The sequence below is a fragment of the Battus philenor genome, unplaced genomic scaffold (genome assembly GCF_028537555.1).
Source record: "Battus philenor isolate CCGP_79_NKW_IND1 unplaced genomic scaffold, ilBatPhil1.0.hap1 SCAF_2, whole genome shotgun sequence".
NCBI lineage: Eukaryota > Metazoa > Arthropoda > Insecta > Lepidoptera > Papilionidae > Battus > Battus philenor.
In genome coordinates, this window is record NW_027181682.1 from 6,126,868 (window position 1) to 6,147,485 (window position 20,618).

The 20,618-nt window shown below is 32.3% G+C and overlaps 4 protein-coding genes across 4 annotated transcripts; 2 read left to right on the forward strand and 2 right to left on the reverse strand.

Annotated features, from left to right (window-relative positions):
* The first annotated feature begins 359 nt into the window (after positions 1-359).
* On the forward strand, positions 360-4,353 carry Glg1 (golgi glycoprotein 1). Its single transcript, XM_068765159.1, has 7 exons — positions 360-1,275; positions 1,365-3,061; positions 3,132-3,279; positions 3,345-3,571; positions 3,644-3,827; positions 3,944-4,047; positions 4,136-4,353. The coding sequence occupies exons 1-7, from the start codon at positions 510-512 to the stop codon at positions 4,298-4,300; spliced, it is 3,291 nt and encodes a 1,096-aa protein (XP_068621260.1). The 5' UTR covers positions 360-509; the 3' UTR covers positions 4,301-4,353.
* Prim2 (DNA primase subunit 2) lies at positions 4,337-6,840 on the reverse strand. The gene is made up of 2 exons (XM_068765161.1): positions 5,573-6,840; positions 4,337-4,634 (listed from the first exon to the last, which is right to left on the reverse strand). The coding sequence occupies exons 1-2, from the start codon at positions 6,801-6,803 to the stop codon at positions 4,378-4,380; spliced, it is 1,488 nt and encodes a 495-aa protein (XP_068621262.1). The 5' UTR covers positions 6,804-6,840; the 3' UTR covers positions 4,337-4,377.
* A 681-nt stretch (positions 6,841-7,521) lies between these two features.
* Positions 7,522-16,931, forward strand: LOC137921998 (endoplasmic reticulum transmembrane helix translocase). The gene is made up of 10 exons (XM_068764810.1): positions 7,522-7,971; positions 8,053-8,142; positions 8,214-8,420; positions 8,888-10,834; positions 11,847-12,105; positions 12,719-12,915; positions 13,491-13,633; positions 14,178-14,310; positions 15,394-15,537; positions 16,591-16,931. Exons 1-10 carry the CDS (start codon positions 7,702-7,704, stop codon positions 16,699-16,701), a joined length of 3,501 nt encoding a protein of 1,166 aa, XP_068620911.1. The 5' UTR covers positions 7,522-7,701; the 3' UTR covers positions 16,702-16,931.
* A 90-nt stretch (positions 16,932-17,021) lies between these two features.
* Positions 17,022-19,099, reverse strand: LOC137922356 (larval cuticle protein A2B-like). The gene is made up of 3 exons (XM_068765339.1): positions 19,043-19,099; positions 18,313-18,384; positions 17,022-17,450 (listed from the first exon to the last, which is right to left on the reverse strand). Exons 1-3 carry the CDS (start codon positions 19,058-19,060, stop codon positions 17,064-17,066), a joined length of 477 nt encoding a protein of 158 aa, XP_068621440.1. The 5' UTR covers positions 19,061-19,099; the 3' UTR covers positions 17,022-17,063.
* Between the last annotated feature and the right edge of the window lie 1,519 nt (positions 19,100-20,618).

Here is a 20,618-nt window from a genome sequence, read left to right on the forward strand (position 1 = left end):
TTCAAAACATGTAATAATTAACAAAATAGTTTCTTGCTCTTTTCACACTGCAACAAAACTAAAAACGTAGTAATTGCAATAACTAAAATTAATAGATTAAATTTTACTGCTTGTAAATAGAGAAATTGTAGGTAACATTAAATATTTTATTATGTAACAATTTTATAGAAAATTCAATGGTTAATTTATAATACTGTAGATTGTCCAAAATATTATTTAGCAGATAAAAGATTAGCCCTAAAAGAACATAAGGCGCTTTAGGTACAAAAATAAAAAATTGTGGCTGCAGGTTTCTCTTTCCCTTTGAGTAAAAAATTAAAAAGCAGAATGTTTTATTTGTCAAACAAATAGCAGTCGTAGCATATCTTTCGGTATATAAAAATAGTACATTTAAAATATTATTTACGATAAATCTTTCAAATATGGCGCATTAAATTAAAAAAATAATTAAGCAACATTGGATCTTTAATATGTTATAATATAAGAAATAAGTTAGTCAGTGTATAAAAATGTGTAATATAATATTAATAAAAGCTTTATGCCTTTTTCTGGCGTTAAGTATAAACAATGCATCAGGAGCACAAGTGATTGGGAGTTTAATAAGATCTCAACAGGGAAGGTATTCGGTAGACTTAAACGACTGTGGATTTATTGAGAAACAATGTTCTCATTTTCATGACGATCTTACGATTCTGTCTTGTGCATTAAACGCTACACATAATAATAAAACACAGGCTAGCTTAGTTTGTCAACATAAGCTATGGATGCATCAGGCTAAACTTTTAAGTAATGAATACATAGATTCCAAAATAAAAGAGCCTTGTCGAGAAGAGTTAGCTATAATTGACTGTCTAATTCCTACTGAACTTAGTATAGACTGTGTTTTGAAACGGAAGCCCAGTATAAAGGATAAAATCTGCTGGAATGTAATTGATAACATTGAGTCCCTTATTTTTAATGATTGGCAGATAACAGGTGACTTTTTGAGAAACTGTTATGATGATATTAATGCATATAACTGTGGTAGAATACCTACAGACTTTAAAAGTATGTCACAATCCCAGACCTTAAAGTGTTTACAAAGTCAAATTCAAAATTTAAGACCTGAATGTCAGTCTGAAATTGTTGTTTTAAATGAAATGAAATACAGTACATTGCAGTTGGATAAAATAGTTTTTGCAGCCTGTAACTTAGACCTTAAAAATTACTGCCTTGATGAAGTGCCTGGATCACTCCTAATGTATAAATGTCTTGTTCGGCATAAGTATGAAAAAGGTAATCATTTTAAATTAAAAAAACTATATATTAGTTTTTTTTTAAATAATTTGTATATGGTAATTTTTTTTACATAAAATTTGTTCCAGGTATGACCAAAAGATGTAAAGATCAACTATTTTACATCCAGCGAAATATGGTTATTAATTATAAAAATAGTAAAGGCTTAGTAAAGTCTTGTAAAGAAGACATCAGAAAGTATCATTGCAGGAAAGGTGTTGTTGAAGATAAAGAAGTTCGACTGGCACAAATTCTATTATGTTTGGAAAATGTGTCTCGGAATGAAAACACTAAGTTAACACCAGAATGCATTGTTGAGATGACTGATCATAGAAAAATGTTAATGGATGACTACCGGTTGTCACCAGAATTAATGCAAAACTGTGCTAATGATATAACAAATCTATGCAAAGGAATTGAAGCAGAAGGTAAAACAATACACTGTTTAATGGAACATGCCAGACCTAGAAAAAGAAAAGACAAAAGGATTAGTATAACTTGTCAAAGGTCTTTAGAAACATTAGTACAAGAGGCAGATCCTGGAGAAGATTGGAGAGTAGATCCAATTTTACGAAAAGCTTGTAAACCCGTAGTTGACAGAGCCTGCAGGGAAATAAGTGGCGGCAATGGTAGGGTGATGTCATGCCTCATGGAAAAGCTAGGAACTGTATTAATGACTGGTGATTGTGAATCTGCTTTACTTCAAATACAGTATTTCATTTCTAGGAACTTTAAACTTGATCCACAATTGTATAAGGCATGTAAATATGATGCTGTCACTCTATGTAAGGCAAAACTACAGTGGGCTGATGCTAATGAACACCAATCAGAAAAGGACCCTCTGATACTACCCTGCTTGTACAATTATGCATATAATTCTGGTTTAAAAGCTGTATTAAGGCCTGCTTGTGAACAACAAGTAAGAAAAGTTATGCGTCAAAGAGCTATAAGTGTTGATTTGTTACCTGAAATAGAAGACTTTTGCATAGATGATCTAGCTAATTTGTGTTATGAAAATACCGGAAAAGGTGAGGAAATATTATGTCTACAAAATAAAATAAAAGACCTGTCTCCTAAATGCAAAGAAGTTGTAACAAATTTCACTGAAACACAAAGTGGTCACATAGAACTTAATGCCATTGTAAGTAGTTATTGTCGAATACCTATAGAAAAGCTTTGTACATCAGAACTTAAAGGTAAAAAAGATGAAGATGATGTGTTAGACTGTTTGATTGCTCATAAAAATGATGCAGAAGTAAAAGCAAACAATAAATGCAGAGTGGCTATTGAACATGAACAATTAATTTCATTAAAAAATTATAGATTTACAAGGAAGTTCAAAAATGCATGCAAATCTTATGTTGTACGATTTTGTCCTAAAGCACAAACGAAAAGCCAAGTTGTAACTTGTTTGAGTGAAATTGTAAGAAATGATACAATAACTAGAAGAAAGCATACTATATTCAAAGATTGTCGTCAACAATTAAGAAGCCAATTATTCCAACAAAAAGAAAATATAGATTTAGATCCTGATCTCAAAGATGCTTGTGCGAAAGATTTGCAAATGTTTTGCCCTACAGTACCACATGGGGAGTCTGCAGCCTTGGAATGTCTGCAAACTGCAAAAGGAAAATTAAGTGAAGGATGTAGAAAAGCAATTTTTGTTGTGAGAAAACAGGAATTTACTGATAATGCTATTGACTATCACTTGATAACTAGTTGCAATGATATGATAGACTTGTATTGTCACAACACAGAGTCCTCCAATATACTAGATTGTTTAAAAGTAAGTTTTCTTTCATGTATTATGTAAAGTTAATGATATTGGATAAAAATTTTGAATAACCATGTTTTAGGCCCATCAGCAAAAAACAGATTTTGATGAGAATTGTAAGATTGTAATTGTTAACAGAATGATTGAACAAAACATGGATTATAGATTTAACAATAATTTACAAAATGCCTGTAAATCTGATATTAAAAAATTCTGTTACAAGGTTATCGGTAAGTATGCACATTTTTGTTATATATTAATTTAAACTATGTATTCATTTAAAATAACATTTTAGCAATGGAACCTCAAGATATGGAATTACAAGGCAAAGTTTTGTACTGCTTAAAGGAAAAGTTTAGAGAGTCCAAGCTAACTCAGTCATGTGAAAATGAATTGGCAAATATATTGAAAGAGCATGCTTTGAATTACCGCCTTGATCCACTGCTTGGAAAATTGTGTAAAGCGGAGATACAAACTATTTGTCCTGCACCTAAAGATTCAGTAACAAATTCTGATGGTCAGGTAAACCAACTAATGATTACTATAATTTATTTTACATTAATATCAAGATTGTTAATCATATTATTTATTTAGGTTGAAGAATGTTTGAAAAATGCATTGTTAAGCCATAAAATAGTTTCTGCTGAATGTGCACAGGAAGTTGCACAAATTATAGAAGAAACTGAGGTTGACATTGAAGCAGATCCTTTATTAGAACGTGCATGTGCTTTGGACTTGTTGAAATATTGTGAAAAATTGGAACATGGTGCCGGAAGACGTTAGTTAATTCTGATATTGATATAAATTCATTATCCACTTCAAATTATTATTTAAATATTTGTTATTAGTTTTGTTGTACATAATTTATGCTCAAATGTTTTACTATACTTCTAGGTCTTAAATGTTTAAAAATTATATTAAATGATAGTAACAGAAAGTTGGAAGCAGAATGTGAGAAACAACTTTCAAGTCGTTTGGAAATGTATAGATATGTTGCTGTAAGTTTTAATCAGTAAATACATTTTTTTTACTAATTTTAATGAATTGTATGGTTGAGAATATCTTGTTAATGTTTTGTGCTTTCAGGCTCACCATGCTGAAAATTTAGGTGATATCTACAATGAACTGTCATCATCACCATCAAAGAAATACTTTCTAGTTGTGGCAATGTCAATTGTTGGCCTAATCTTTATATTTGGTCTGTACTGTGGTCGTGTGACAAAGAGAGCAATGTACACAAAAAGAAAATAATTCAATTGAGAATGCTGTATTATTAAATAATAAAAAAATATTTTTTACATTTATTATTATATTATTTAATCAAACATTTATTCGTTCCATTCCTTTATCTCATCGAAATCCATATTTTCAATATTATCAGAAACTTCTTTCTTAATAGTCAGCTTGGATTCTTTCTTTACTTCTACTTTATTGTCACCCTTCAAAAGTTTTTGGCTTTCCTCAAAATATTGATTTGGATGATTTATCCCAAGGCCAAGATCTGTATTATGGGTAGCATCAAGATATTTGCTGCAAGCTATTTGGAAATGACCTTTCTTTGCCATGTCTAATATATCCGTGAGGGCTGAAAAAAACATGCACTTGTAAAATTAGTTTGACAAAAATTTCACTGACTTAAATTTATTTAATGCAAATGAAATTGCAGTCTCCACTGTTTGTTAACAAAAAAAAATGTAAGACTAATCTGTTATCAAATATTTATGTTTGCAGTATATTTCTAACTAAACTCACTTAAGTAAAGGTTTTTTGTCATCAACAAATGCTGTTTTTTAGCTTGAACAACTTCATTGGATGTCAATACTTGATGCTTTTAGCTTTAGCCTACTTTAAGTGGTAAGTTCAGGAGCGGTATTGATGGCCTGGGCACAAGCTGTTATGTTAGATATTCTTCTGGCTTAGTTAGTTCTTAGTTATTAAGGTAGATGATTTATAGACTAACTGGCCAAAAGACCAACCCTAGACATGCATCCCCCTTGGAGCTGGGGGTCACTTGGTATGTTTAGTGGTCTGATTCAAGAGTGTCTAAGTCAGCCAAGCCTCGGTATAATTTGTTGCTGTTAAGGGACCTAACACCTTAAAAGATGAATGTCTATATATAACTACTACCACTTCAGTGTTCTTTGCATCAATTACATTGGAAAGTCTAGCTATATATAAATAGATAGTATGAATTTACAATAGAACCTCAAGGCAGTGGCATGAGGAACTTTAATTGTAGTTTTAGGAGTATTATACGAGATTTCAGCCCAAGTTTTATTTTTAAATTATAAAAATTCTGCTACTGATATTAATTGACAAAACAACTTTTAGTACTTATGGTAACCACATATTCTCCCTTTGTAAAAAAATTAAAGTGTCAAGGTAAAAGGAATTGTGGTACTTATCTTTTTACTCAAAAAAAAAAACCCTGGCCATTAATTATTATTTTCATTGCTGTAATTTAAAAAAAAAAATGTGTAACCAAAAGTTCTAAAGTTATATGCAATTTTAAACATTTTTTACCTTGATTGTCTATACCATATCCTTTAAGTTTATTTTTTAAGTTGCTTGAATCACAATGTCTATATGGGCATCCATGACATTCTCCTGGGCCAACATTTACATTAATAATCTTTAAACAATTAAAAGGTGAATAATTTTTCTTACTGCCTTCTTTACCATAATTATATCTTATGTTGTATGCATACTGTTTTTCAAATTTATCTGATTCCATTATTTTTGTGAACTCATCTCTCCAAAATCTTAAAGAATCTTCTAGAGACACACCAATACCTTTTAAAAACAGTCCATACTGTAATCTTCCACCATGTTTTAAGTGGTGGTTTAGCCTTAATTGTTCATGAAGCTGTCTCATGCACAAAGGAAATGATTTCACTGATAAAGAATCAAGACTTTCAATTGGAACTTTTACTTTGGTGTCACTATAGTCATTTCCTGAATAACAATGATGTAAGCCTTTCAGTAAAGCAACCAGCCGCTCATCTTGCTCTATTTCACCCAAATGTTGACATGCAATTACTAAACATTGTTTTAAGTGTATTCTATACTTTGCAGATAGAACAGAGATAAAATCTTTATCAGGTATGTAAGCAAATCCTCCTTGAATATAAACTTTTCTTGCTTTAACTAGATCAAGAACTTCAAAAAATTTAACTTTATAGAAATTCAGAGTGTCCACTTTTTGATGCATGGTGGATTCCCTTAAATTATTAATAATTGCATTTTTTTCTTCCTCTGAAATACTAGTGTAACACAGGTTATTTAGTTTGAAAAACTCTTCTACTGCTTCCGTTTTCATAGTCAAAAATCGCATTTTAAACAGCTCTAATTCTCTGGCGACAAACCACCTTCGTAATTCTTCAGTTCTGCAATAAGCCAAACGCAGTATGAAATGCCCAATATGATCTTTACGTCTTGCTTGTATATCATTTTCATTGGTACCACATCCTGATACATCACATAAATTAGCATAATACTTTAATCCCTGGGATCTTAATTCATTTATAATGAATTCTTTCCATTCATTTGAAAATGGTCGCAATCCTTTAAGAGTAGTTGCGGTAGCTAAACATCTGAGTAAAGTTAATCTTTCTAAAGCCAATGTTTCAAATTCTTGTAATCTTATATCCTCTGTAGGAGGAATTTTATACATTTGCAGGTCATGTGGATAGAATTCCAAATGATTACTGCTATTAATAGTTCGCGTAGACTTCCTTTTTATATTGAAATCCATGTTTCACATAAATATGGGTTACCGTTAATATTAAAAAGTACATAATTGTCTAAGTTTTGGCGCGAGTCTTTGACGTTTTAAATTTTTAATAGTAGACAGATATTTTGCCTGCACAGATAATTTCTCAATTATTGTATATTATAATTTTAATAAATAATTATTATAGTCTAGTTTATATTTATGTATTTTTGTCAGAGTCAACGTTATCAGTTTGAAAGTCATAAACAGATAATGTATTATGTATTAGAGTAGTAAAAGATAAAAATATGATGCATTGCAAATAGAAAAATCATAAAGATATGATTGTCTGATTGAGTAGTATATAAAGTTATAACACTATTCATCTTCAAGTTTATCTAAATTAATGTATAATGTTATTTAAAGGGTCCTCTGGTTCTACTGACCATAGTGAGTTTAAATGGAGAAAGTTACATTATGAAGAAAATTAAATTTAATAGAAAATTAACAATTTAATTAAGAAATAGGATTGAGATAATCGTAAAATAGTAGTTTTAAATGGGAATATACTATTGACAATAATTTTATTAGGACTTTAGCATTATATCTACAATATTTAAGGTTTAGAGATGTAACGACTGAATGTTATTATTAAGTATACCAAAACCGAAAAAACATGACGTGTCACGCACGCGCAAATCACACTTTTTTCACTAAATCTAAGTTCCTCTTGACGTTTTGACAATTCAGCTGTCACATTTGCTGACACCGATTATGATATCGTGTCTAGGGCTTTAAAATTAAGTAAAATCTAATTTTTCAACTTTTACTGAATTGATTTGTATATCAGATTTATAAGAACATGTGCCCCCCATTTATAAATGTTTAAAAAACAAATTTTTGTAAGCGCGTGAATATTTCTAAAGTGATTTTCAGTAACATGGTTTCTACAAAGATGCTGTCGTCGTTGGATGACTTAGTCCAATACACGCAGCTATTCAAGCCGATGGCTACAGTCTTTCAAGGAACCGTCTTTCCATTCCTAGTAATCTATCCTGTAGTATTTTATTTTTGGATCGTTGTGTATGGTTTTGAGGATAATTTTGAAGCAGGTTTTGTTACGGTCGCCGTAGTAGCAATAATTCAAATACTCATTTGTCTCTGTTGCTATTGGAGCGTGCATATACAATGTTTTCTATCCTGTACAGCAGTAAGTAATAAATATATATTCAAAACAAAGAAGAACACAAGCACTTCCTAATTAATCCTTATTTCAAATTTAATTTTCAAGGTAAAAGATCCATTACAAGCAGAAATTGTAAAGGTTGTACCGACGTCTAATAATGGATTTTCGGAAATAGTTAAACTCCATCATACTAAGGTGGGTTGTCATGCTTAAATCATTATATATTGCAAAACAGGCTTTAAAAATTTGGTAATATGATTTTTCAGTCAACAAAAAAAGATAGTCTCAATCCAGATGTATGGTTCATTTTTCAAAAGAGCAAATATATTTATGATTGGGAAAAAAAACAATTTCACACAATTGAGTTTCCAGTTAATAAAACTTATGAAGAATATTTGGAGTCTAAAGGCTATTTAGATGATGAATCTATTGATATAGCTGAAAAAGAGTATGGTAAAAATGAAATGATAATGGTAAGTATTGTTTTAAACCCATAGCTTCAAATTGAAACAAAAGTAGAAAGTTGGGTCTTCAGCATTTTGCATAATAAAATTAATTAAAAACTTTACTATAGTCCATAAACCAATTTTGGCCCAAAATAGGGCTGTACAGCTAGGAATAATTTTAAAAAATGATTAAAATAAATGTCACGTTTTTTTAAGTATTGCTATTTGGAACAGAAAATGGAATTTATTAATACCTGGAGTTGCAATATCTTCCCTATCACCCAATTATGATTGATATAGGATTGTACAGATATTTAAAAAAAATTAAAGAAATATTCAAAATCAATTTTTAAAAATGTAGAATGCACCAGGCATTACAATCAACTTCTTTTTATTAGCTTTCTGCTTAATCAACTTTATGAAAATGAGCATGATAAAACTAACTAAGTAACTAACATATTTTATACTAATCTTGAGTACATGCATCTTTTTAGGTGGTACCAGAATTTATGGAACTGTTTAAAGAAAGAGCAACAGCCCCTTTTTTTGTTTTTCAAGTATTTTGTGTTGCTCTTTGGTGTCTGGATAAATATTGGTATTATTCAATATTTACACTGGTGATGCTTGTCATGTTTGAATGCACCTTAGTTCAACAACAATTGAGAAATATGGCAGAAATACGGAAGATGGGAAATAAACCTTATAACATCAATGTTTATAGGAATAGAAGATGGCGTCAGATAATGAGTGATCAGTTGTTACCTGGTGACATTGTCTCACTTACAAGATCTCATAGTGACAACCTTGTTCCATGTGATATATTGCTATTAAGAGGATCATGCATAGTGGATGAATCAATGCTTACAGGAGAAAGTGTACCACAAATGAAAGAAGCTTTAGAGAATGAAAAGAATTTAAAATTGAGCCTCGACCCTGAAGGTGATAGTAAGTTGCATATGTTGTATGGAGGCACTAAAATTGTGCAGCATTCTTCGCCTAGTAAAAACATCAGTTCAGGGCTTAAGGCCCCTGATAATGGTTGTATTGGTTATGTTATACGTAATGGTTTTAATACATCACAAGGCAAACTGTTAAGGACTATTCTGTTTGGAGTAAAGCGGGTAACTGCAAATAATCTTGAAACATTTGGCTTTATTTTGTTTTTGTTAATATTCGCCATTGCCGCTGCAGTCTATGTTTGGGTAAAAGGTTGTGAGGATCCAGAAAGAAATAGATATAAACTTTTCTTGGAGTGTACTCTAATATTAACATCTGTGGTGCCACCAGAATTACCTATTGAGTTATCATTAGCTGTAAATACTTCTTTGTTATCACTGTCAAAATTAGCTGTCTTTTGTACAGAACCATTTAGGATTCCATTTGCTGGAAAAGTGGAAATTTGTTGTTTCGATAAGACAGGGACTCTCACCAGTGATAATTTAGTAGTTGAAGGTGTAGCAGGCATTGGGGACCATAAAGATGCAACTGTCATACCATTGTCAGAAGCACCAATAGAGACAATACAAGTTTTAGCATCCTGTCATTCACTAGTACAACTTGATGATGGAGTTGTTGGAGATCCATTGGAAAAGGCAACTCTGAAAGCGGCTGAATGGAATTTAACCAAAGGGGATGCTGTTATACCTAAGAAAGGAAAATCGCCTGGTTTTAAAATTGTTCACAGAAATCATTTTTCTAGCGCCTTAAAGAGGATGTCTGTGATTGCGGGTTACCAAGTATTTGAACGAGGGTTTATGGAAACTCATTACATTAGTAGTGTCAAAGGTGCACCTGAGACAATAAAAACTATGCTCAAAGAGGTCCCTAGTCATTATGACCATGTTTACTTAACTTTATCGAGGAGGGGAGCAAGAGTTTTAGCATTAGGCTATAGAAATTTGGGTAAACTGAGCTCTCAAGAAATCAGAGATTTGTCACGGGAGAATGTTGAATGTGACTTGACATTTGTTGGATTTGTGATAATATCATGTCCATTAAAGAATGATTCAAAGAAAGCAATATCTGAAATAGTCCATGCATCACATTCTGTGGTTATGATCACTGGTGACAATCCATTAACTGCTTGTCATGTTGCCAAAGAATTGAAATTTACACAAAAAAGTGAAGTCCTTATTTTAACAGAAGAAACTTGTGGATGGGTCTGGAAGTCTATCAATGAAAATATTGTCTTACCAGTAGATGATAAATCATCAAAAGAACTGACAAGTAAATATGATCTGTGCATTACTGGCGAAGGCCTTACATTCCTCAATGAGCATTATCATAAATTAATGTTAAAACTAATGCCTTATATTAAGGTATTTGCAAGGTTTGCACCAAAACAGAAAGAATTTGCTGTTATCACTTTAAAATCACTTGGTTATGTGACTCTTATGTGTGGAGATGGTACAAATGATGTTGGCGCTTTAAAACATGCTGATGTAAGTATGGTTGCTGTTAGTTGTTACTAGCAAGGTATTATTCAGAAAATACTTTTTCAAATCTGTAAAAACAAATATAATCAGTACATTATATTTCTTCATCAGAATTTTGCATATTTATAAATTCTTGTCTTAGCTTTTTATCTTTATAAGGAGTCCGCAAACTGTTCCCTAACCACTTTGGCTCAATGACTATTTTTTTTGACTCTTGCAAAAAATGTTAAATGAATATTTTACAAACCTATTAAAAGTTAATGTAAACAGTTTTAAAAAGAAAATCTCTGTACATTGTTAGGTTGGAAAAGAAAACCTACAAGAGTATGTTTAACAAAAAAAAAATCCAGAGAATGTACTTATAAACTATTTTTTTTGTTAAAGAATGTCTTTCTACAAGCATCTTTACAAAGAACTTTTTGGATCAGTTTTAATTGTGTTCCATATGTCTGGCTGTTCTAGTGACAAATCAAGTTGAAATTTGTCTCGCCTTGGGATATGTGAAAGTAAGCGAGGGAAAAGTGTATATGATTAATTTAAAATTTTATTTCGTTCGTTTTGTTAATCAATATTGCAATAATAATTATTAACAATGTTAGTTATGTACAAGATGTCCCGCAAATCAACGTCAAACTGAAATCATATGATAGAACATGAGAGTAATAGTAGTAATAGAAGTAATAGTAGTAGCCCCACAAAATAAATAAAAAAACTCACCTATTTATTATTGCGTTTATGTTTATTTTATTAATACTTTTCTATACTTTTACTTTCATGTTACGATGTTAACAAAAAATCATAGTAATAGTTTTTTAGATTTTAAAAGCATATCTACTTTTTGGCAAACTTAGTTTTAAAAGTAGTAGCTATGGCGACTACTACGCCAAAATCAAATCTGGACTGTATTAGAGACACAATGTAGAAGTGTATAAGTGATCATTTTTATATATTTCCCACCCCTGATCTCTAAGTGGATAATATATTTAAAAGAATAAATTTTGTCGTCTGTTTATTTCAGGTGGGTGTAGCTATTTTGGCGAATGCGCCTGAGCGTCTACGCGAAAAACCACGTGAGGAACGTAATCCTGACCTAGATTTGCCCAGGAGAGTAACTGGAACGCGTGCCGACCCTCGTGCTGAAGCCCGGGCCGAGGCGGCTGCCAGACTTCGAAGGGCCATGAAGAAGTTGGAGGAGGAGGATCAACCGCAACTCGTCAGGCTTGGTGATGCTAGTGTCGCCGCGCCATTTACGAGCCGTTTATCTAGCATTCTTTGTAGTGAGTTTTATTTGCATAACTACGTTTTTGTTGAAAAATGCTCTTTTATAGTCTCCAGGATTAAAATATCCAGTGAAACCTCCACTGGAGTTTTGACTCAACCAAAAATATTATATCTTTAAATAGATTTGGGAGTCACCAAGATTTGATGACACTTATGTAAACTTTCATGTAGTGATAAGAGGACATTTAGTGGACCTCAATGGGAAACGTTAGCTTTGTCACCAGAATTGAAGGTGTCCAAGAGGGGAACCCTTCTGCTGGAATAGATATTATCTCGATACATTAAAAAATAAAAATATTTGCACCTTGTACCGACTCATTATGATATCTGTTGAACTATAAGGCTTAGCGACTTGAAATTTTGTAGGAATACTTCCTACGCCTAGTAGTGGTCAGCTAATAATAGGATTACAAAATTCTTTCTGCAATGGGACGAGCGTCCACGTATAGGTATTAAACTATTGTCTGGAACACACACAGACACACATTTACATATGTATATATATACATACATATATGTATGTATGAATGTGTATATATATATATACACATAAAGATAAAATAAAGAGATGTACCAAAATTATTTTTTAGTTGGTGTATTTTTTTTCAGTTTGTCACATTATCAAACAAGGTCGTTGCACTCTCGTCACTACTTTGCAAATGTTTAAGATCCTGGCATTGAATGCCCTCATCCTTGCGTACAGTCAGTCGGTGCTCTACTTGGACGGGATTAAATTTAGTGACACGCAAGCAACTTTGCAGAGTTTATTACTCGCGTCGTGTTTCTTATTCATATCGAGATCTAAGGTAATTCTAATTAATGTGTAGTTCACACTCTTATATCTATAAATATCTATTTCGTACTGGTGACAATGACATTAAATCAGTTAAAAATGCTATATGTTAACCAAGTTAAACTTAGCAGCTTGTAATGTTGCATGCAATTGCAATAATTGCACATATTTGCAAAAACCCATTGGGAAAGCCCTTAAGTGTAAAATAGAAAGAAGTTTGAGGGAAAAAATTACTATGTTCAGATATGAAAGGTGTTGCAATTATTAAAATTTTAATTGCTACTGCGATGTACCCGTACATTGTCCCAAGGTTTGCACATTTATCAGAGTATTTTAATTAAAATACTGCGTAGTTTCACTTTCTAATTGAACATCCTTTTGTTTGTCACCTATACATATATTAAAAATATCAATATTGCCTCAAGATAACAAGCATATAAATGTGATATTTTGCAGTTTCGTATTTCATAGTCCTTTGCTATTTTATTTTGGTTACTTATATATTTAGAAAGCTAACAAAAGGATTAGCTATTTAGGTAATACTTTGTGTAAATTATGTATTTTCATTTGTTATTATTATTATTTTAGCCTCTCAAGCTACTGTCCAAAGAACGACCACTACCAAACATTTTTAATATGTACACTATAATGACAGTACTGACGCAGTTTGCGGTGCACTTTTTGTGTCTTGTATATTTAGTGCAGGAGGCCACAGAACGGTCGCCGGCTAGGTGAGAACTGATTAATCATTTGAATATTCACTTACGTTTGCATCTTTTGTACACTTTATTGATTTAATTTTAAAAAAATTATGATATTTTGTTTAACCCCATAAAAACTATATTATTGTGCACGGTGTTACAATTTACTTTATTTTAGTGTCCTTAAATTACGATGACATAAATTTAAAAATTTAATTGAAACTTGTTAATGATCCTATTTTAGTGTAAAGAATGTTTTATTGAAAAAAAAAACTTGTGAATTAATTGCTCCACTTAAAACCTGTCCGAGTTTGTGTCAGGCCTTCCTCCTCATGTCAGAGTATACCAAGAATACCATTTTAAAAGAGTACAATCTGATTGTATCAAGAAGGGCGCTGCGGACATTTTTCTCTCAGCTCTTGATGAACAATTTAATAAATGTATTGTTTCTCACTTAACTTATTTTACAAAATAAAAAAAAATATTCATTTTTTTTTACATAAATGGCAGTTTGGAAAATACATGGAGTATTTTAAAACATTAATAATGTAAGAGAATTTTAATTTCTTTACAGGGATGCAAAATTAAAATTAGATATGGATCTCGCCGAAGACGAGGAGAGGGAATTCGCCCCAGACTTGCTGAATAGTACAGTTTACATTATTTCAATGGCACTCCAGATATCGACCTTTGCGATTAACTACAGGGTTAGTAAAGATTGTATAATATTAATTATGTATAATGAGTAAAAAAAGTAATGAGTAATTTTTATTTTTATATTAGTACCTACTTAATCAAAATCGAACACATATCTATTGGTGCTCATGTTCATATATCTTGAATAATCACAGATTTATTAGTTTTGTTAAGAACCCAGTTTTATTTACTTGCATTCTGGTAAAGCGATGCCAAGATAAACTTGAGTCTGGTTAGGCAGATCACATAATCAACAACAATTTTCTACTTATGCTCTTTTAATTATTTATTTTAGTTATATGTACCAACAGCTCTCTTAAAGTTTTTGTAACTAACTCACTAGATGTCTGTATATATATTAAAAGTCTACAAGATATCTTAGACCTTCCTTTTCCTAGTTTTAAATCTAAAATTATATGTTCATAAAATAAATCTTATAGCATTCAAGGGTTTTTTGTTGGTTGAAATTTGTGGAACTTGGTTCGTTTACTTATTTTTATGGTTGATATTATAATATGTACGACACAAATAGTTTTTAATATAGCAAATGTTGAGTTTCTGGCCGGCTCTTCTCAGCAGATCAGTGTTCTGAGCCGGTGGTAGTTTACTACTTATATTAAAATCGTCCACGAATCAAAAGCGCATGGAAATGCCTACTTGAATAAAGAAATTTTCGACTTTTGAATGTTAGACTTGATCAAAACGATGTGTCTTACTTCAGAAGCTACCTTGAAAGGTGACAGAGTTTAAAAACAATCTCTCTAATTGCTTTTCTTCATTTCTGCTTCTACTGGTTTTTGTGAACCGACTGTTTGCACACCGTTGCTGAGCTCTTATTGGAATTTGATTACTATGTCCAGCAGTGGACGTTCTATGACTGAAATAATGATGAAAATGTAGTCTGGAGAGTTAGATTTTTGTAGTTTAAACCACGTTGTTAATACTGTAAAATCACAAGGAGCACAAAATGTTCTTTTTATAGAAACCTTTGACAGAAACCAATTATTTTACTTTACTGTAAGATATGTGCTTATACGAATGACGAGGCACTTTGATAGTTATCTGCCGGCGTAACGCATATTATTTGTACACAGGGTGAGCCGTTTATGGAGGGATTGCGCGACAACAAACCTCTACTGTACAGTATTGTACTGTCAGGTGGCGCGGTCTTAGCGCTCGCTGCCGGCTTAATTCCAGATCTTTCTAACATGTTCGAGATAGTATACTTCCCGCCTGATGTGAGTATTTTCCTTTAAAATAATTGTAAATTCAATAATGAATATATCCCTAGTCATTTCTTATTTATTTAATTCCACAAGCGGCAGTTACGAAATCATTGCATTGAACCATAAAACATATAAAAAAAATCAAGGACTATTATCACAATTATTATATAAACATTCATATGACTCAATAAAGCGTTATGTACAAAATGATTTACGTTTAATTTTTCTCGTTAAAATGGTTCACATTATAGAAATAAATCTTGAGAAACCCCTGTTAATATGGTTAACTGTTATTATACAAAGGACATGATATTGCATAATACAGGCATGATTTATAAAAGTAACATGTTAAAGCGGAATTAATGTACTTTAATTATATTAAGAATTTTTATTTAGTGATGTGTTATTAATTTTTGCCTTTCAAGCAACGATCTAAAAAAAGGCCTCTACTAAACATTTTTAATATGGACACTACAATGACTATTTATTTCCACTAGCAACAGTTGTAATAACCTAAAAACCGGTTTATGATCAAAGTTTATGAGCGCCCTCACTAAAAGGGGATACACCTATACAACATTTTCTTCGCAAAAATTATAACATACATCCATTTTATTGGATTTACGATAGTTTAATGATTTTTTTAGGCCTTACAAGAATTAAAAGATACATAAATCAAATTTTTATCCAATTTTTTCAATAATAAATTGACATTTCGAAATCAGTAAATCAACATTAACATAATTTTATGAATGACCCTAAGTTTCTGGAGTGGACCAGCAAGCTCGGCCTAGGACATCTAACTACAAGGTGGATAGACAACCCTGTTAAAGGCATCGGAAGACGTTAGGTGCAAATGCTTCCAACCAGTCTAACTGGAAATGTATGGGAATGGCCAATGTTCAGCAGTTGACAATTTGTGGTTGAAATCATGATAAGGATGATTATATAGAATTAAAAATATTTATTTATTCAACAATTTTGTTGCTTTTGTAAGTTGTTTAGTTAAGAAATTAACAATTTTTTGTTGCGTTTAGTTTATTTGTAATAATTCTTTCGTTTCAGTACCGAGTGATATTAGTGCAAGTCCTCATAGCAGATATGGTGTTCGCATACTTGGTGGATCGTATCTGCTTATGGCTGTTCGGCGAAGGTCGCGCTAGCAGAGTCACGTAACGTGCATTGAAGTCCGCACATGCTCCTTCCCAAGTGGGTGGGGCGTGCGTACCATTCGTAACGCACGCATTTCTGTGCGCCTGGTGCACCAACGCCGCTCAACACGTGCATTTATAAATAAATGTCATTGGTATTTTTAGTTGTAAAACAAATGTCTTAGTAAATTATTGATGTATTGTCTTCGTTCTATAGATATACATATTATATAAATAAATAGAAAAGATTCATAATTTGTTGAGTTTTATTTATTTACAGTACGATTATTATTTTTATCGTTGGCATTTACGATAAATTCTTTCATCTAAAAATCGACTAGGAAAAATTTTGATACAATTTAAATATAAAGATACGTCAAGTTCTATCTAATGCCAGTAGCCATGTTCTCCAATACCAGAATGTCCGCCCCAGCCGATATCTTGTGGCCAGTAGTCTTCAAGGCTATAACCAACGTTGGATACATGATCAGACGCAATCAACGGAGCTTGCGTCAGCATTGGCTGTGCAACTGCTTTAGTTAAAACAGGTGTTATTATCTGTTGTGGGTGGGCACTCTGCCCTATTCTTTTAACGACTGCGTTGAAACCAGAAACAGCGTCCGCGGTGTATTCGACAATGCGTATGGTACCGTCCGGTTCGGCCAGCGAGTATGAACCCTTCACTACGTCTCCATCTCGTACTTCAGACTGAGCTTTATTGTCGCCGGTATGCGGGTCATTTACTGCGTAATTAAACTCATATTTTGGGACTGACTGTAAAGAAAATTGCGTGCTTAATCTATTATCATTAGTTTATTTCCTTAAAACAAAAAATATGAGCTACTACTATATTTATGCACAATTATATGTGCATATCCCCTATATGCATATAGTAAATATTATATAATAATTTAAATAATACTATCAGCAAAATTAGCAATTCACAACTAAAAACATAAATTTTGATCACTGTTTTTATATTTCCTAAATAAAGATTACGAATCGAGCAGTGCTAGCTCAGCGGAGGAGGACTGAGACAAGGGTTTGATTCCCGGGATACAATCTTACATAATACACACTGTGCATTTATTATAATGGATTGACACTTCACAAATAAGATTCCAGAGGATGTGTAGTAGTGTCCTCAGTGTACCATAATACGACACTGCGTTCACCAACCCGTCTGCCAAGTTTGTCGATTATGGTATATGCCCCCATAGATATCTTTAGAGAAGGATTACGCCTTGCAGTAAGCGGAACAACCTAACTTTTTGACACACAAATAAATAAAAATCAACAGCTAATTAATGAATAATAAATTGATCGACTTTAAATTAAAATTAATGGTTATTTATATGAGAACATTAGATATTCCAATAAATTAACATAACTTGTCCAGTCAATACTGGACCACTTATGTTATTACTTATGTTATATACGACTGGATCTCAATATTCCGATGAAGCTGTAAGAGCCGCAAGGCTAACAGCGCTAACATCATACGAGACAATAGACAATAGATCTACAGTTCGAATTCACAATGATTGAGATCAAGAAATCAAATTGCAATTTTTCGTGTACCTTTATATAGGTGTTATGTGTTTGCATGAAATTGACAACATAAAAGTATACGTACATAACTGTCAACGGAAGCTAATCCGTATGAATTATAAGGAGCAGCCGCTGTTATCGCCAAAAGGCAGGCAATCTGTAACGTTGAAAAAACACGTTTATTAAGATCCTGACCGTATTTTCTTGAATGAGTTATTTTACACCAAAAATTCATAACATAAACATCGTTGTGATTAATGACGTAAATATTTATTTACATTGATTGCATAGTCTATATTTGTTAGGTCAAAAAGGCTGCTAGTGTTATATGTATTTAATTGTACACCTTTAAAAAAGTAGCCATGTGTATACATTGACACCTACTATATTGCTTTATTTACTTTGCTCGGCGAATATAGAATTAACTATTCTAGCTACGGCACTGAACTGTGGTTCAGTAGTCCGTTTGATATTAAACCTAGTATATTTAAATATCGAGAAGTGCAAATTCTTGTACAGAATTTAAATCTGCGACGACGAACAAAATTAATATTGTCACAATAATTAAAAAAAAAACTACTACACACTTGGTTGACGGCCTGCGGTCTCTACTTTCGGATGAAGCTTTTGATTAGTGGAAACTTACTATATATTATGATAGTATGATTTTAATTTTTCAAATAAAGCATCAGTCAAGAGTGTTTTTTTTATAAAGTAATTAAAAATAGAGACTCATTTCAAACATGATTTCAAACATTGAATTAATACAGATTATATTTACTTAGTATACCACACGCAAATAAAATATAACTTACCAGGACATAGTAGAGCATATTGATTCACGATGAAAATCACTGTTAAAATAAAAATTTTCGTATCTGTTTATCGATTTTATACATTCGTTCGTCGTTGGTTCACTTCGTACAATGTTTAATTTGTTACGCTTATTGATTATTGAGGCATTTATGTTTGCTCAAACGTTGGGTTTCTATCACACCTAAGTAAAAACTCGGTAATTAGCCGTTTTTAAATTAATTAACTTAACGCCGATTGCCAAATTTAGGATTACTACAGTGTACTTAATGTTGGTTCCCAAAGTTATTACTACTAGCAATAAGAATTCAAATAAAAACTTTTTACCTGAACTTCTTTCGAAAAATGTATTGTTACGCAATGAACTATTTAATTTCGTTTTGCGACATATTCTTGCTACTAAATTAGTGTAAAATAATATAAAGTCGCAAATAACTAGCACACTTAAAACCGCAACATTGTATATGTCGGTATGACCACGATGCAAAATCGCGTAACTGTTAAAAATTGGTTATAGGCGGATAGACACATTTTGTAAACAGATTTTGTAAACACGTTTGGTAAATTATTTAGGTTGGACGTATAGATGTTGGTTGTTGGTGGCTATAAACAGTAACATACCGTCCGTACAAGAGGAGATTTGATCTTTGAATATGTTAACAACATAGCGACAATTCCAGTAGTCGAATAAAAGATTTCCCAGACTTGTTTTGTATTGTAAATGAGTTGTCACCAAAATTATACCGATCGGAACCTCAGTCCCGCACGTTAGTTAACTGGTCGTAACACCTGGTACATCGGGCCGGATTATAGCGATCTCTGCCAAGCTGATATTACTTTATTTTTAAAAAAAAACTAAATTGGCTTTTGAAAAAACAATATTGGTTTTATAGAACGTAGCTCTGTTATAACATATCGATCAAAATAGACAAATAAGATAACGTTTAAGGATTCGTTTTCGAATCTCATTTTGGATTTTAAAATAAACGAAACATAGGAAACACTAATAATTTATGGAGTTGTTGTTATAAATGTACATAAGCCAAGTTGCGTTTTTCAAAATATTCTCGGTTGTAGTTGTGCTTCGTTAGATTGAATAAATATACGCTCAGTATCTACATCATATGATCATTAAGGTGGTGAGTCGTAATGCATACAGCGGTGCAGTTGCAACTAATTCGGCTTCTCTCGACCGCCTCATTACCCCTTTTCAGTTGAAACACTCTTTCCACTCAGACTTACACAAATTCACATTTGCAATCAGAGCCCGGAGAAAAGTCTCCCCCTTCCGCCCCGCCCCTGCACCCCTTGGCCCCAACCCACGCCGCCTTTAATTAACAGAAAGTGGTTCATTAGAGCTTATTCATTAAAGCAAGGAGTAATTAGCGAACTCTAATGAATGCTGTAATAATGTAAGAGCGGCCGCGTCGGACTGCGGCCCGACTTCTAGATTAATCCAGAAGCTGGGCATAATTTAGTAATGGCGTTAATTTATTACCGACTTGATTGCGGGATAAACGATCCACCACTCACGTAGTGGGGGCGTCATGCAAATAAATGGAAGAGCGTTACGTTGAA

Coding starts and splice junctions, on each gene's coding strand:
- LOC137922356 (XM_068765339.1), bottom strand. Junction 17,451..18,312: donor TAGCTTCCGTTGACAGTTAT/GTACGTATACTT, acceptor TTTTCTTTACAG/TCAGTCCCAAAATATGAGTT.
- Glg1 (XM_068765159.1), top strand. CDS start 510: ATGTGTAATATAATATTAATAAAAGCTTTATGCCTTTTTCTGGCGTTA. Junction 3,062..3,131: donor ATATACTAGATTGTTTAAAA/GTAAGTTTTCTT, acceptor ACCATGTTTTAG/GCCCATCAGCAAAAAACAGA. Junction 4,048..4,135: donor AAATGTATAGATATGTTGCT/GTAAGTTTTAAT, acceptor TTGTGCTTTCAG/GCTCACCATGCTGAAAATTT.
- Prim2 (XM_068765161.1), bottom strand. CDS start 6,803: ATGGATTTCAATATAAAAAGGAAGTCTACGCGAACTATTAATAGCAGT. Junction 4,635..5,572: donor ATATGGTATAGACAATCAAG/GTAAAAAATGTT, acceptor TGTTTTTTTCAG/CCCTCACGGATATATTAGAC.
- LOC137921998 (XM_068764810.1), top strand. CDS start 7,702: ATGGTTTCTACAAAGATGCTGTCGTCGTTGGATGACTTAGTCCAATAC. Junction 10,835..11,846: donor GCGCTTTAAAACATGCTGAT/GTAAGTATGGTT, acceptor TGTTTATTTCAG/GTGGGTGTAGCTATTTTGGC. Junction 12,106..12,718: donor TTTATCTAGCATTCTTTGTA/GTGAGTTTTATT, acceptor ATTTTTTTTCAG/TTTGTCACATTATCAAACAA.